Source organism: Nymphaea colorata, chromosome 1 (genome assembly GCF_008831285.2).
Source record: "Nymphaea colorata isolate Beijing-Zhang1983 chromosome 1, ASM883128v2, whole genome shotgun sequence".
Classification (NCBI taxonomy): Eukaryota; Viridiplantae; Streptophyta; class Magnoliopsida; order Nymphaeales; family Nymphaeaceae; genus Nymphaea; species Nymphaea colorata.
This window is the reverse complement of record NC_045138.2, coordinates 31749600-31763417: the sequence shown is the minus strand read 5'-3', so window position 1 is coordinate 31763417 and position 13818 is coordinate 31749600. Positions and strand designations below refer to the sequence as shown.

Below are 13818 nucleotides of genomic sequence, written 5' to 3'. Positions count from 1 at the left end.
GTGATTTCAGGCAGTGGAACCATGTCCTGAATCCATATGCACAGAGCTGCAAACGAGTGATTTACATATCTTGATGCAAAGCAAAGTTAGACCAAGGCCAACTTAAAGAACACGATGCACAATAGATTGGTAATGCGCCCGACTAGATTTGTTGGTCAAAACCTTGACGCACAAAATATGTGCCTCTCTCTCATCACCAAGCCCAAGTGAGGCTATTATTTTTTATGAACCGGAAAAACAAGATATTGGTTGCAAACCTTCAGAACATAGTCCAAAATGCACGATAGCTTCTTTTGTTCCCAAAAAAGGAGAAAAAGAGAACCAGGAAAAATGAAGAAAGAGTAAAAGTGGAAGGGTGAACAATTTTGTCATTCTTGATTCTCCAAGACAACATGTACCAAAGAGAAATTAGAAGAAACACACCGAAAGCATCATTAATTTGCATTTTTAGAGTGGGGCTCTTACCAACAAACTGACATCACAAGATTGATTGTACAAAAGATGGACTTGATTTTGACATCACGATTTGTATGAAACTTACAAGGTAACACTTCCTTCTTATTGACAGAAACCCAAATCCCACTCTGAAGAAGGAATGAACCGGAAGTTGTTGAATATGCTACAAGATCATTGCTCAAAGCGTTGCTGCCATAGCATCAAAATGTCCAGCTAATAACCCGAGGAACTGCCAGGGTCACTTGACGAACTTGGTATGCGGTCATCTGGAGGCCAGGTAGTTGATGTGTCTCCAATGCCGAGTGTGTCAGGAAGGCTGTCCACAGTTCCAAATGTCTGCAAATATATGCGAGCAATGAAAAGGTTAGATAGCCAAATATGTCAGTGAAATGTAAAGAAGCTGATGTATATGCGTGCCAGCTTTCAACTGCAGCCAATGTTGATGCATATGATATTCTAGCATTAACCAGTACCAACCTGCAGCCAGCTGATACTGGAACAATGCAGGTCAAAGAGATTATTCTAAATTGACTTGGATATGGTGCATAATAGCGACAATAGATGAGGATACACTAACCATTGGCTTCTGGGCATGGAAGGCCAGATATTAACATCTAACAGAAGCAATAACTCATTTCTGTACGGCCATATAAAAATGCTTGCATATGTATAATATTTTTGTTTGTGTTCGTGCGGGATGTGATCCTACATGCTATTATAGTACCTCCAGTTGTGCCAGCATCTCAATTGTGGCCTCCATGTCTCCGTCATTTGCAGCATATACATCAAGTATGGATTCCTCTGAGTAGCCCGGGAACTTAACAGCCAAGGACCTCATAGCACTATTATCATCACCCATCCTGTTGGACTGCTGCTCAATATTCTCAGCTGGAAATGGGTCTTCCGTCAACCCAAAAAATTCATGAGCCACCTCTGAGAATTCTTCTGAACCAAATGGTTCAATATCTGACAATTCATTAGGCGCAAAAGGAGCACCACTTGGTTGTCCACATGTACTGCCAAGAACTTTCGAATCTGCAGGAATACCTTCATGGGTTCCACCCTTTTCCTGTGAAGCCTGCTGTGAACGAGGTATGAATACTGGAGCATTAGGATTCAACTGAGACTTCTTAGACTCCATTGCATTTGGCTTTCTCAACATGCAAAAGGCACTGCCAATCATGTCAGAAACAATGAATGCATCAGAACTTCATGTATAAGTACTAGTCTGGTTATCTCTCTAGAACTCAAGATTTTCTGCACAAAACCTGCCGAACACTTTCATGTACAGATTCTAAATTTCGTTTTATTCAGAAAAAAAAAGCTTGAAATAAGTCAATCTGGAGGAATCTGAGGAAATAAAAAATCTGCCACTGAGAAAAGCAGCCCAATCTCTGGCCAGGTTCCATCTTGTAAATTCCTAAGGGAAATAGAAAGGCAAAGCATGACATGGCATGACACAGCAAGTATTTCTAAAGACAGCTTATCTGGAAAGGACAAACTCAAACAAGACCAACTTATCTCCAACGTAGTCAAATGTGATATCCCCATAGCGGGTTATTGGTAGAGGTGAACTATCATTATGCAAGTGATTTTTGGTTCATGATAAGAGCGATTGCACCAGACACTGCTTCGTTCTAAACCAGAAAGAGAGAGAATGTGTCTGTCAGTGGTGTAGCCACATGTGGGCTTATTCTAGTCCCACAAATCCCTTGGGAGTCCGAACCACTTTTGTGCTCATGCATGATTAGTTGTTATACTTCATTGTTTCTCCAGATAGCCTTTGGTCTCATTGCTGATCTTGGCATGACCATGCTTGGAGATAGCCTACACTTGTTCCATTTTTCGGTCATGCTATATGATTATTTCCACCAAGGCAACTTGATTAAATCTCTTCTTCCTAGGTGAAATTCAAATAATGCTGCACAATGAATTTGCCCCAAGAGAATGTGAATTGCATTTGTGATAGGCCGTGCGGTTCACTAGTATGTGCATAAAGTTACATCCATGAAATGATTTGAAATCCAAAATCTCCATGAACGTCGTGCTAGTTATAATATATACACACACACACATGCACACACACCAGTGGCGGAGCCAGAAAAAGTAGCCGGAAGGGCACATGTTTAGAAACATTTATATATGAAGTGTATTTGGCAAATTCCTGAAATTCATGCCTCTCATTCCACAAAGATAAGTACATAATTGCTTTCACTATGAGAGGTTGTGGGCTTTATATCCTATAAAATAGAAGTTACATTTGAAAATTTTACCTTTCACTCAAATTTAAAGCATTTCAGGGCACAAAATGAAACTGGACTTGCTGTCAAACTACCAGCCAACAGAAGCAGTAAAAGACCCAAAGGACTAATTAGAAGTGTGTGAGTACCGACCTCCAAGGATACCTTGGACTTAGCAATTCCTGGCGTGCACAGACGTGTGATTTGAGGTTTAAAGAGACCCAGTTAGACCTTGGACTAGTGCCAGCATTTGTATCCGGACCCATAGTATGGTGTAATTTGGACTTTGACCAACTGTCTATTATCAGGGGGTTCACCAGACTTCAAACACAAAAAAAAAATAAAAGAGCTACAAAACAATACACAAGGGAGAAACACTGAAAAATGTCATGAGAGTAATGTTCCAAAAGTTGTAAATAGGATGATTTTTGAGTTGCAAATGGACTTATATTTTTCCTTTCTCCATTTTTGCCAGCTGAAATTCACATTGGCAATGGAGAAAACAAATAAAAACAGGCATTTTCCATAATAAAATAATGAAACCATTAAAAGGAAAAGAACAAAGTTTCTCTTACGTGTTCTGAAGCTGTAGATTTCCACTCAATCTTTGCTTTTGGAGAGTGAATTACTTCTGTGGCAACAAAGATTAAAGCCTAAACAGAGAAAATATTTTAATTGTCCATTTATGTCATTACAAAATGCTTCCAAGTTTGGACAGCAAACCATTGGAAAAACAAATAGCACCAGTGGAACAAAGCAGTTCAGCAAAACAAAATGGGGCTGCCCATGTAAATTTCTGGCAAAAGTAACAAAATATTCGTTCCCCAGCATCAGCATTCCTATTTATATCAATGAAGTTAGAGTCTATACTGAAAAAAATCTAACAGTTTATCTTAGATAGAAACAGGGATACTACTCCAACCATGAGACACAATTCACAATCCCAGCTCTGTGTCGAACTTTGGAACAGATACAAATACCAACATAAGGAAACGAATATAAACCTTCTGTTATTTGATTATGAAACAATATTCTTATCTGTTCAAAAATGCAGAAATTCTTCACTGCTTTTTGTTCTCTTGATTGACATTATTGAATGCTAAAAAGTAAAAGCAGCAAAGTCAGAAAGCAAAAACGAGGCCCATTCAACATGTTCAATGTAGCTAACAAGGTTGCAACATCCCGTGATGGGCTGCTAGATTGAAATTAAGTTGCAACTCTAACCGCGACAGATACTGACACTAAAAGATGTCTATCATGGAAATCCTACTTCAGAGTGAAAAAAAGAATACTAGTAATGAACAATCGGCAAGAAATTCCTTACATAATCGAGAATACTGAATGTGCAACAGATACAAGATTGAAGGATATAACAAAATCAAAACCAATGCAGCAAAATCACAATAAAGGTTTACCTAACTAACCATCCATGTAAAGCACCAAACTATAATTGATGAATACGTCCATATTCCCCGCGAGAATAAAGGAAGATGAGAATAACTGCCACTTTTTCCATAACCATTACATTGGCATCATAATAGCGACCCTACGTCTTTATATGTGTCAAAAAGAATTTGATTTTAACAATCTTTGCTCGCCAAGAATTGAATAAAGTGAAAAGAAAAAAACACAAAAATTCTCGTGCTGGCTAGGAAATCGTACGCAGAATGAATAAGAGAAACAAAAATTTCCAAACAATGAAGAATTGGTGCAACCAATCATACAACAAACCGCAAGATTGAAGCTACCCAAATGGCGATCCATCGAAAGAAGCAAAACCAGCAAGATCACCAGCAGGATCTCGGGGACAACTCAACAGTCATGATGCAATTGAGCAAAGGAAAGGCGACCAACAAAGAAGCGCAAACTCAAACGAAAACTGAGCCTTGGGTATCGAAACCAATAACCCACCTCGACGGAGGCAGAATTTGGGGACGGGAAAGACCATATCGCCTCCACAGAAAAACCCTTGGACTGCCTTTAAAGCGTAGAAAAGATCAAACTCCAAACTCGATAGTCAAAAGTGTCTTGAAAAGATATTTTCTCCTCCAATTTATTAGAGAGAGATAGAGAGAGAGAAGATCAGGAATAGGATTGATGGAAATGGTGAGCTTCCTTTCTTGCTCTCCAGACCAATTTCAATGGGTTGGTGATCGAGATCGAGAGTATGATGATGATGGTGCAGAACGATGTGGGGGCCTTCGCTCTCTCTCTTTACACACAGGTGGGGTATAGGAAACGACGATTTTGAGCACCATTCTTTAAATGACGCCTGTGCTTCTGCATATCTATTGCAAAGTGGTGCCATCCTACGGACAGAATTACAAAATAGTATCTTTCCTGACTCTTTTTTTGCTAAATAGTACACACTCTTGCCAACATTTTTGCCAAGAATAGTTGAGATCATGTTATAAATAACGATCTTCGTTTGGAAACTATGTTGCTTCTTGCAATATTGTAGCACCCTTTGAAAAATGCATGTTTTAAAGATGAGATTTAATTGCAGTTTCCAAACAACAAGGGTAGCAATTTTTTTCCTTTTCTCTTCTTTTCTGAAAAAAGAAGGCTGTAATGATCTTTCTATGCCCTTAGCTGGTCACCAAGAAACATTAATTACAGTTACTTCATCAATTTTTTAAAAGAAAACACTAAGGCTGCAGAATAATTTGCAAAACTGCTTAAATAAACGACTGTTGTGCAATATGATTGGAAGAGAGAATGATATTGTAAATTAAGCATTTTAAATAATTGCCAAGCTTTATTGCTGCCACACTTCTTTCTCTAAGTATTTGTGACCCACCTTCCCTTTTTTACTTTTTACCTTTTTCTTCTTCTAAATGTTAAGTACTGACATTGACAGTTCCTGCAACTTAACTTTGCTGCCACCCTCCCCGCTTCTCTCTTCTCTTTTCTTCTCCTTTCTCTTGTGTTCTGGCCTCCCACAGTACACTGCATCACATTGAGTGGGGAGTTCAATTACGTCTGCCCATGCATTGTATACAGGCAGGCATGATTGGACGGAGTTTAAGACACAGAGCTGGGAGAAGCTGCGAAATATGATTGTTTTCTTCTCTAATTTTTGGGCGATAGAGAAAATCGAGGGAAGAAGCGGCGAGACAGGGTGTGCGTTCAAGGGATAGAGGGAAAGGAAGTCACCGGAGACCAATCGCGTCAGGTCGAATGGTGTTATTTTGATGTCCCCCTTCATAAAGGTTAGTTTCTCTCTCTCTCTCTCGATCTATATATATATACATATATATAAAGAGAGAGAGAAGCAAACTAAAATGATGGCTCCACATTTAATTGGACATCAAATCTGAGTTGTCGGAACTACATAGATTTTCCCACTCACTCCCTCTATCTTTCTCTTCCTTCTTCCTCCCTCCCACGAATCCTGTCTTGGATTTGAATCCAATGTATTCTTAATTATATCCATTTTTTTTTATATTCATATTGGATTCAAATTTGAATAAAAAAAAGACATATCTGAATCAGAACTCCGATTCTACAATTCAAGATCCAAATTTTGAACTGGATTTTACCAATTTTCAAAATTTAATAGCATCAGATACATGATGTTTGTTTAAAAATGGATCCGAATATGATCAGATGCCATTTATTAAATCTGAATCCGATCTGATTTCCTAATTTGATATTTTTTTTTTTAATTTTCAATTTTTTTCAGATGAGTTCAATCGGATATCGGATTCGAATTGGATATATTGACATCCCTACTCCCCCCGCCAGCATTGGCCCGAGCAGTTGCAGTTCCTCCATCCCCTCCACCCTGGTGGGCTCCAGCAATGGGAGGGAACTGGCAGAGCACCGGCACGCTGCCGGCGGTGGTGGGAGAGGAACGTGATATTTAAAAAAATTAAAATATAATGGCTGTCCAAGTAGATGACCCTGGTTTGTTGTTGATTTTAAAAAAATAACATGTAAATTTTAAAACTTTTTACTTATTCGATATAAAAATTTTGAAAAATGATATTTTAAAAAATGTTAAAATTTTATAAACTTTAATTCAGCCCTTCATAAAAAATTTCCAACTTCGCCTCTGCTCCTGGTCCGACTAGCTACACCAATCCTCCTGACCTGACTTCATTCTGGAACTTAGTTTAAAAAAGAAATGGGTCACAACATCAACCAAGCATAGGCAAATGTTTCTTATAAAATAAAAAAATTATTTTAGTAATTTATTCAAATCCACTCTTGACCTGTAGGCATTTGACAAATTTATTTCTGCAATCCACCTTGCTTGTGTGCATTTAATACAAATTTATATTTTAATGTAAATCAGGATTACTGTAGTTAGGGAGACAAGAAAACTAATTAATGTAATTGGAGAGGCAATTAATTAATGCAATTGAAAACTAATTAGTTCATTATCTTTCTAAGGGTGTTGGTATTATGTTATTAAAAGGAAGACAATTTTGATTGAGTGAATGAGGTAAGCAGTGTGACTATCAAGGTTATTTCTTAGTTCATCCTTGACATAATAGACAATTGATACATCCATCTTCAACTTATTATTTTAACAAATTGGTTCATACTACTAATACTTTTATGACAAATCCAACAATATTTAGTCAAATTAACCATGGCTAACAAGGTAACATACCAATAAGAGTACGTCATTTACATTACAGAAAAACTCCATTTCCAAACCAACCTTGTGATTATAATTAAAAAAAAGTTATTTTTTGTGATTTCCCTGATTTTGCTTCACTTTTCATGAAATCTATAGAAATTAAGGGTTTAGAGTAAGTTTTATTAACTTAAATAAATAAAAAACATCTGTTGCTACTTTTTTTATCATTATCTTGTGCCATTAAAGCATATTGTCATTATTTTAGCTAATGTCTATCTGTTTCTCAAGGGAAGTAGATTTTAGATTATATCAGCAAGTTAGTGATGGTAACAGGGCACCATTCAATTTAGGTATCGAATGCTTCCAACTACTTGGACGGGACATCGTATCTATTGGAACTGAATTAAAAATGTGTCTCTTCATGACCCCGCCAGCTAAGCTTGGTCATCAGGCCGGCTTGGCCTAGCCCGATAAGAAGTCAGGCTCAGATTGGATCAACACCTAAAACCTAGGCTCGGGCCCGCCCCGACACCTGAAACCCAAGCTCGACCTATTAAATTATAAAATATTTATTTTTAATATAAAATAATATATAAATATTAAAAATAATAATATTATAATTATATATAAAAAATTAATAAAATATATATTAAAAAAGTATTATTGAGCTCACCCAAGCCGGCCTGGCCTGATGCCCAAGCTTACCGCCAGCCAATACCGACTAGCTGTTGATAGTTGGCCAACAAAAAGCTTTCAATACTCAAATTTTCAAAAAAAAAAAAAACATGAGGCTCTTTTTTGGGTTATGGGCAAAAGGCGTCGCTTGAATTGATTCCAGAGCAAAATTATGCTTCCTAATATGGGACAGAGTGTTCGGGGTTGAAAAGAACAAAAATGACTTTTAATGTTTAAACCAGGCAAACCCCTCTACCAGGATAAAAGTAGAGTTTGAAAAATTAAGTTTTATAAAAGTGCCCCTCTGAAATAGTGGAATATGGCTAAAACCAGCCTCAAATTTCTTCGAAATACAAATTGAAATTAGCAATTTCAAGTGCTTTTAAAATCAGCAAACTTGCAATACAAGAGAGCTTGATGACTCATAAGAATCATATTTATACACCAATGGGATTCATTTTATTATTCATCCTTCAAGAAGAAATTTCATATACAATTTCTTACGTGCGTGCATGCATGCGCGATTCTCTATGAATATTTGCAAGCACGCCAGGCTAATTAGAATCTAAATTAAAGAAATATGTGCCAACTAAATTGAAACAGTAAAAAATAGTAATTGCCACCAACCTGAAAGTATGAAATACTGTGTGACATGAGTATGTGTAATGTGTGACATGAGTATGTGGGTACAGCGACATGGGTACATGGGTATAATTGGGCAAGACTGTATTTTAAAACATTTAAAATTATATTTTGAAACTTAATTTTTCTCTAATTTTGATTTTTCCCTTCTTTTATTTTCCTTCCATTAAGATTTTATATTTTTCTTTCATGTTTCTTTAATTTTGAGAAATTTTCTGGATTATAACACAAAGTGTAATCTATTAACATTTTTTTTTCTTTTATCATTTTTGAGAATATAATATTTGTCGTACTCTCGTACCTACAATTTTCAAAATTACCGTATCTAAACCCGCATCATGCCCGCACCCATGTGACATACAACACCAAACCCATCCTAGCGTGGTTTGTCATGTCAATAATGGAATGTTATTAGACAATTTTTTCTTAAAAAATAGAGTTCAAGGAATTTTAAAATGGACCTTTGTATGCTGTGACAAACCTCATAATAAATAAAATTGATTCTTCTTTATCCCTATCGTTGTCTTTATGTAAAGAAAATTATTAAGTATAGAGCCGGGGCATATTATCAATTATAAAAAATGGAACCTGTGGTGTGTACTAGGGATGTCAATATATTCAATTTGAATGGGATATCCAATCGAATCGATTAGAGAAAATCACATATGAAAAAAAAAAATATCAAATTAAGAAAATCAGATCAAATTCATTTCATAAATGGCATCCGATCGGATTCGGATTCGGATATATATAAATATCCGATTGGATTCAAACACGGATCAAATTCATTTTTAAATAAATACCATGCATCTAATGCTATTAAATATTGAAAATTAGCAAAATTTGGTTCAAAATTCGAATTTAAAACCAGATTCAGATTGTAAAATCAGATTTCAGATTTGGATGTAACTTTTTTTATTCGAATCTGATTCGGAATTCGAATCCAAATATGTGAATATCCGAAAAAGCAGATATGATTAATGATACATCCGATCCGTTGACGTCACTAATAAGCACTTATGCTGCAAAGTCTTCCTAAACAGCAATATGGTTTGGATAATTTGATGAGAAATGCTATTCTGATGGTCTTCCATTGGCTTGTCCTTCTGCGGATCATCACCTCCTCAATCATGAGAGTTATTTTCAAATCTCAAGTTTTGTCCTGCTAAGTTTGTGACATTCAATGTGTTAGCAGTGCATAAAAGGATACAAAGGAAGAAAGGCCATGCAAGTCTATGGGCGGAGCCAGGGTAGGGCCCGTGTGGGCTTAGGGCTGCACACGAGCCGAGTTGAGCCCGAGTTTGGCTAGCTGGAGCTTGACTCGGCTCAAAAAACGTGAGCTCAGCTTGAACTCGACTCGAGCTCCTTATAGCAAGCTCGAACTTGACTCGACTACACAAAATCGAGCTCAAACCCGACTCGTTTAACCCATGTAACTTGTTTATTCGTTAACTCGTTTAACCCATGTAACGTGTTTATTTGTTAACTCGTTTAACCCATGTAACTTGTTTATTCGTTAACTCGTTTAACGTTAACTCATGTAAGCATTAACTTGTTCAACTCTGTAAATGTTAACTCGTTTAACTTGTGAAATCGGTTTTGGTAATATTATATAGAGTACCCGTTTGTGAGTTGAGTCTAGTATAAACGAGTTGAGTTCTTGAAACTCGACTCATTTATCGTTTTGAGCATCTTTGTAAGCTCGAAATCGGCTTGTTTGTAAATGAGTAGAGCTCGAGTCGAGTGAGTTCAAGTCAAACCCAAGTTGGCTTGGCTCGTTGTGCAGCCCTACATGGGCCCTCGCCTCGCCTCAATTTTTTTTTGAAAAATCTACATGTAAATCTATAAAATTTTACTTGTTCTATATAAAATTTTTGAAAAATGATATTTCAGCATTAATCAAAATTTAAAAAATTTAATTCGGCCTCTTTCTTTCATGAAAAATTTCTGACTCCACCCCTTGATGTAACTCGAGTACACAATAATTTACATGCAACGATTCATTTAACATTTAGTTGCTAAGTTTGTGTGTGGGGCTAAGCCGCGAAGCACACTAACTGCATGCAAGGTGAAGCATGCTCTCAGTTGGCTAAGTTTGTGAAAGGTGAAGAACAGTAACAAGCATGTAGCTTAAAGGACCAGGAACATAAAAAAAAAAAACACAAGTCTATAATCGTGATAATGAATGGGCTATAAAATTTGGGATGTCAATCTATCCGATTTGAATTGGATATAGAAACAAATTTTAATATCCGATTAAGAAATTGGATGAGATTCAAATTTAATAAATGACATCCGATTAGATTCGAATTCAGATATATATAAATATCCGATCGGATTCAGATCAGATTTATTTTTAAATAAATATCTTTTATCTAATAGAAATTGGATGAGATTCAAATTTAATAAATGGCATCCGATTAGATTCGAATTCAGATATATATAAATATCCGATCAGATTCAGACCAGATTTATTTTTAAATAAATATCTTTTATCTAATGCCATTACATTTTGAAAATTGGCAAAATGAGGTTCAAAATTCGGATTTATATTCGGATTCACACATAAATATAAAAATCGGATTTGGATTGAATTGAGATTGTAAAATCATATTTCAGATTTAATTTGGATATGACTTTTCTTTATTCGAATTCGAATCCGAATATGTGAACATACGAAAAAGCGGATATGTCCCACTTAACGAATCTGGTGAAAAGAAAAAAAAAAACAATGAATTCATTAGGATTTGGATTCAGCTTGCAGTTTGACAAAAAAAAACCTGAATTCGATCTGATATCAAACTGGGATCCAACAAAGGTCCTAACTAGATTGCATATAAATATTGGATTTTACACTAGTCGAATCTGATTTTGGTTTTAGAAAATAAGAATTAAATATAAAACTGCGAAGAAAGGTCTGCTGAGTGGGTGGGCACCAGCCCGATATCTTATTTTCGAATATTATTTATTTAAATATGTATGCAATTATACAATGATACATATTCTATTATAACTAATTATATTTCTATATTATATAATATTAAGAATATGTTTTATTTTAATCAGATCGAGCCAAGTCTCTAATATGTATACAATTATACAATTATATGCATTGGCATAGGTAATACATCCCTGATTAGCTGCTAACTGCCACAAATTTGCCAATGATTGTGTGTGCGTGCGTGTGATCCATTAGTTAAATAAAAAAAAATTAAGAAAATAAAAATGCAAAAGCAAAAATTAATTAGAAAACAAATGATACTAAAATTAATGATAATGTAGTGACCTAACCCTTTGAGGCTTGAGTCAATAATGCATTGAATCCCAATCCGTACCTTAGCAATTTCAGTTTAACCAAGACACTGAATCACTTAACAGACTTTTTTTTATAAATCTTTTAATATTCTTCACAATTTTAAATACGAAACTTAACATTTTAAGTGTTTCATATAGCACCAAAATTTTTTAGCAAAGAGGCAATAAATAGCTTTGATGGGCCTTGTGAAGGACAAGGGCGCTTCAGGCCCACTCTAAGGGCTTCTCAAATGGTTCGATCTATCGGCAGAGCTAGAAATTTTTTTTGGAAGGACACTGATTCACATGTTTTTATATGTGAAGGGACAATTATATATATATAACAAAGTAAATATTAAGCGGCCTTCAATATACAAATTGAGAAGTTGGTGCGGGCAATTGCCCACATCAGCCTATATGTGGCTCATAATATAAATTATTATGACATTGTATTTATGATGGTGGAAAGTCATAATCAACTGACAACGAATAGTAATAGTTGCGACCTATCGTTAATTGATTAGGACATTTGGCCAATGGCAAGTAGAACGCTATAATACTCAAGTCGCCTCCTCAAACATTAGACAAAATTACATTATGTTTTTGGAGCAGTATTCTAAAACATGTGATTAAGAACATGTAGTATTATTCTTACCAAGCAACTTCTAAGTGTGTGTGTTGTGTGTATATATATATATATTAGCGTACTGGATGTAAGATAATTAAATCTGTCACTAAAAATTGGTGATGTTTTAAGATAGAACAATGCTTTTAACAACTATGCATGGCGCATTTAGGGACAGTTTTTTATTTTTTAATATATATATATATATATATATATATATATAGAGAGAGAGAGAGAGAGAGAGAGAGAGAGAGAGAGACGCCTTTGCGGAGTTAATCATCTGCCCTCCAAACTAGAGCCGTACAATGAGTCCAAGGAACTCGAGTTTGCCTCAAACTCGTCCAGTTAAGCTCGACTCATTAGCTCGAGCATAACTGAAAACTCAAGCTTATAACGGGTCGAGTTCAAGTAACATGAACTCAACTTGATTAAATTCGAGTAAGCTCGTTTATTTAGGTTTTTTTTTCAGTTTTTAAAATTAAAACAGAAAAAAGAAAGATCAAGGTTAAATAAATGAGTCGAGCTCGAGCCAGGACTCAGTCTATCAAGTCAAGCAGAAGCTGACCTTGTACAACTCTACTTGAGAAACGACGATCATGTGCCAAAGAGATTAACAACCATCTCCACAAAAAAATGGCAATAAGCTCCTTCTTAGGGACTCAGCTGCAGGATCAACCAAGGAAAGGGAAAAGGATCCATGCTTGTTAGGCTGTGGCATCCCCAAATGCTCCATTTGTTATTCCATATTCTTAATCAACATAGAGCCTGCAATTAATTTACACGCAGGAAATTCATCGGCATTTCGGGACCGAGACGACCAGAGCTTGCATTTTTAATGGTTCTTTTAAAATATCGCGCAGATATGAGCTGCAAATCAATGGATACGAACTGTCATGAAACTGAAAGTCATGTTTCTTTGATACGTAAAAAGAACTTTCAGCTAGATACCCAAAAATTTTAACTATTGATTTTAAAATCTTATTTACCAATTTATAAAAGTACAAGTTTTTCTATAAATTTTTGATATTTTGCATGTAAAAATCACATTTATACGGCAGATTGCAAAAATGCAAAATGTTAAAAACAAAAATCGATTGGACTAGTCTCTCTCTCTCTCTCTCTCTCTCTCTCTCTCTCTCTCTATATATATATATATATATATATATATATATATATATATATATATATATATATATATATATATATATATATATATATATATATATATATATATATATATACAAATGATTCTATGGTTTATGTATTTGCAATTCAATATGAATAACTATTGCCCA

General features: G+C 35.5%; 1 protein-coding gene across 4 annotated transcripts; it reads right to left on the bottom strand.

The window, feature by feature from the left end:
- Positions 1-342: 342 nt before the first annotated feature.
- Positions 343-4918, bottom strand: LOC116246037 (polyadenylate-binding protein-interacting protein 6). Of its 4 annotated transcripts, XM_031617721.2 has the most exons (4): positions 4608-4918; positions 3272-3349; positions 1181-1628; positions 343-792 (listed from the first exon to the last, which is right to left on the bottom strand). In XM_031617721.2, exons 3-4 carry the CDS (start codon positions 1616-1618, stop codon positions 670-672), a joined length of 561 nt encoding a protein of 186 aa, XP_031473581.1. In that variant the 5' UTR covers positions 1619-1628; positions 3272-3349; positions 4608-4918; the 3' UTR covers positions 343-669. The 4 variants fall into 4 exon arrangements, with proteins under 4 accessions (XP_031473581.1, XP_031473580.1, XP_049931627.1 ...); XM_031617720.2 differs by lacking the exon at positions 3272-3349 and having other exon boundaries at positions 4608-4917; XM_050075670.1 differs by lacking the exons at positions 3272-3349; positions 4608-4918 and adding an exon at positions 4421-4601.
- Between the last annotated feature and the right edge of the window lie 8900 nt (positions 4919-13818).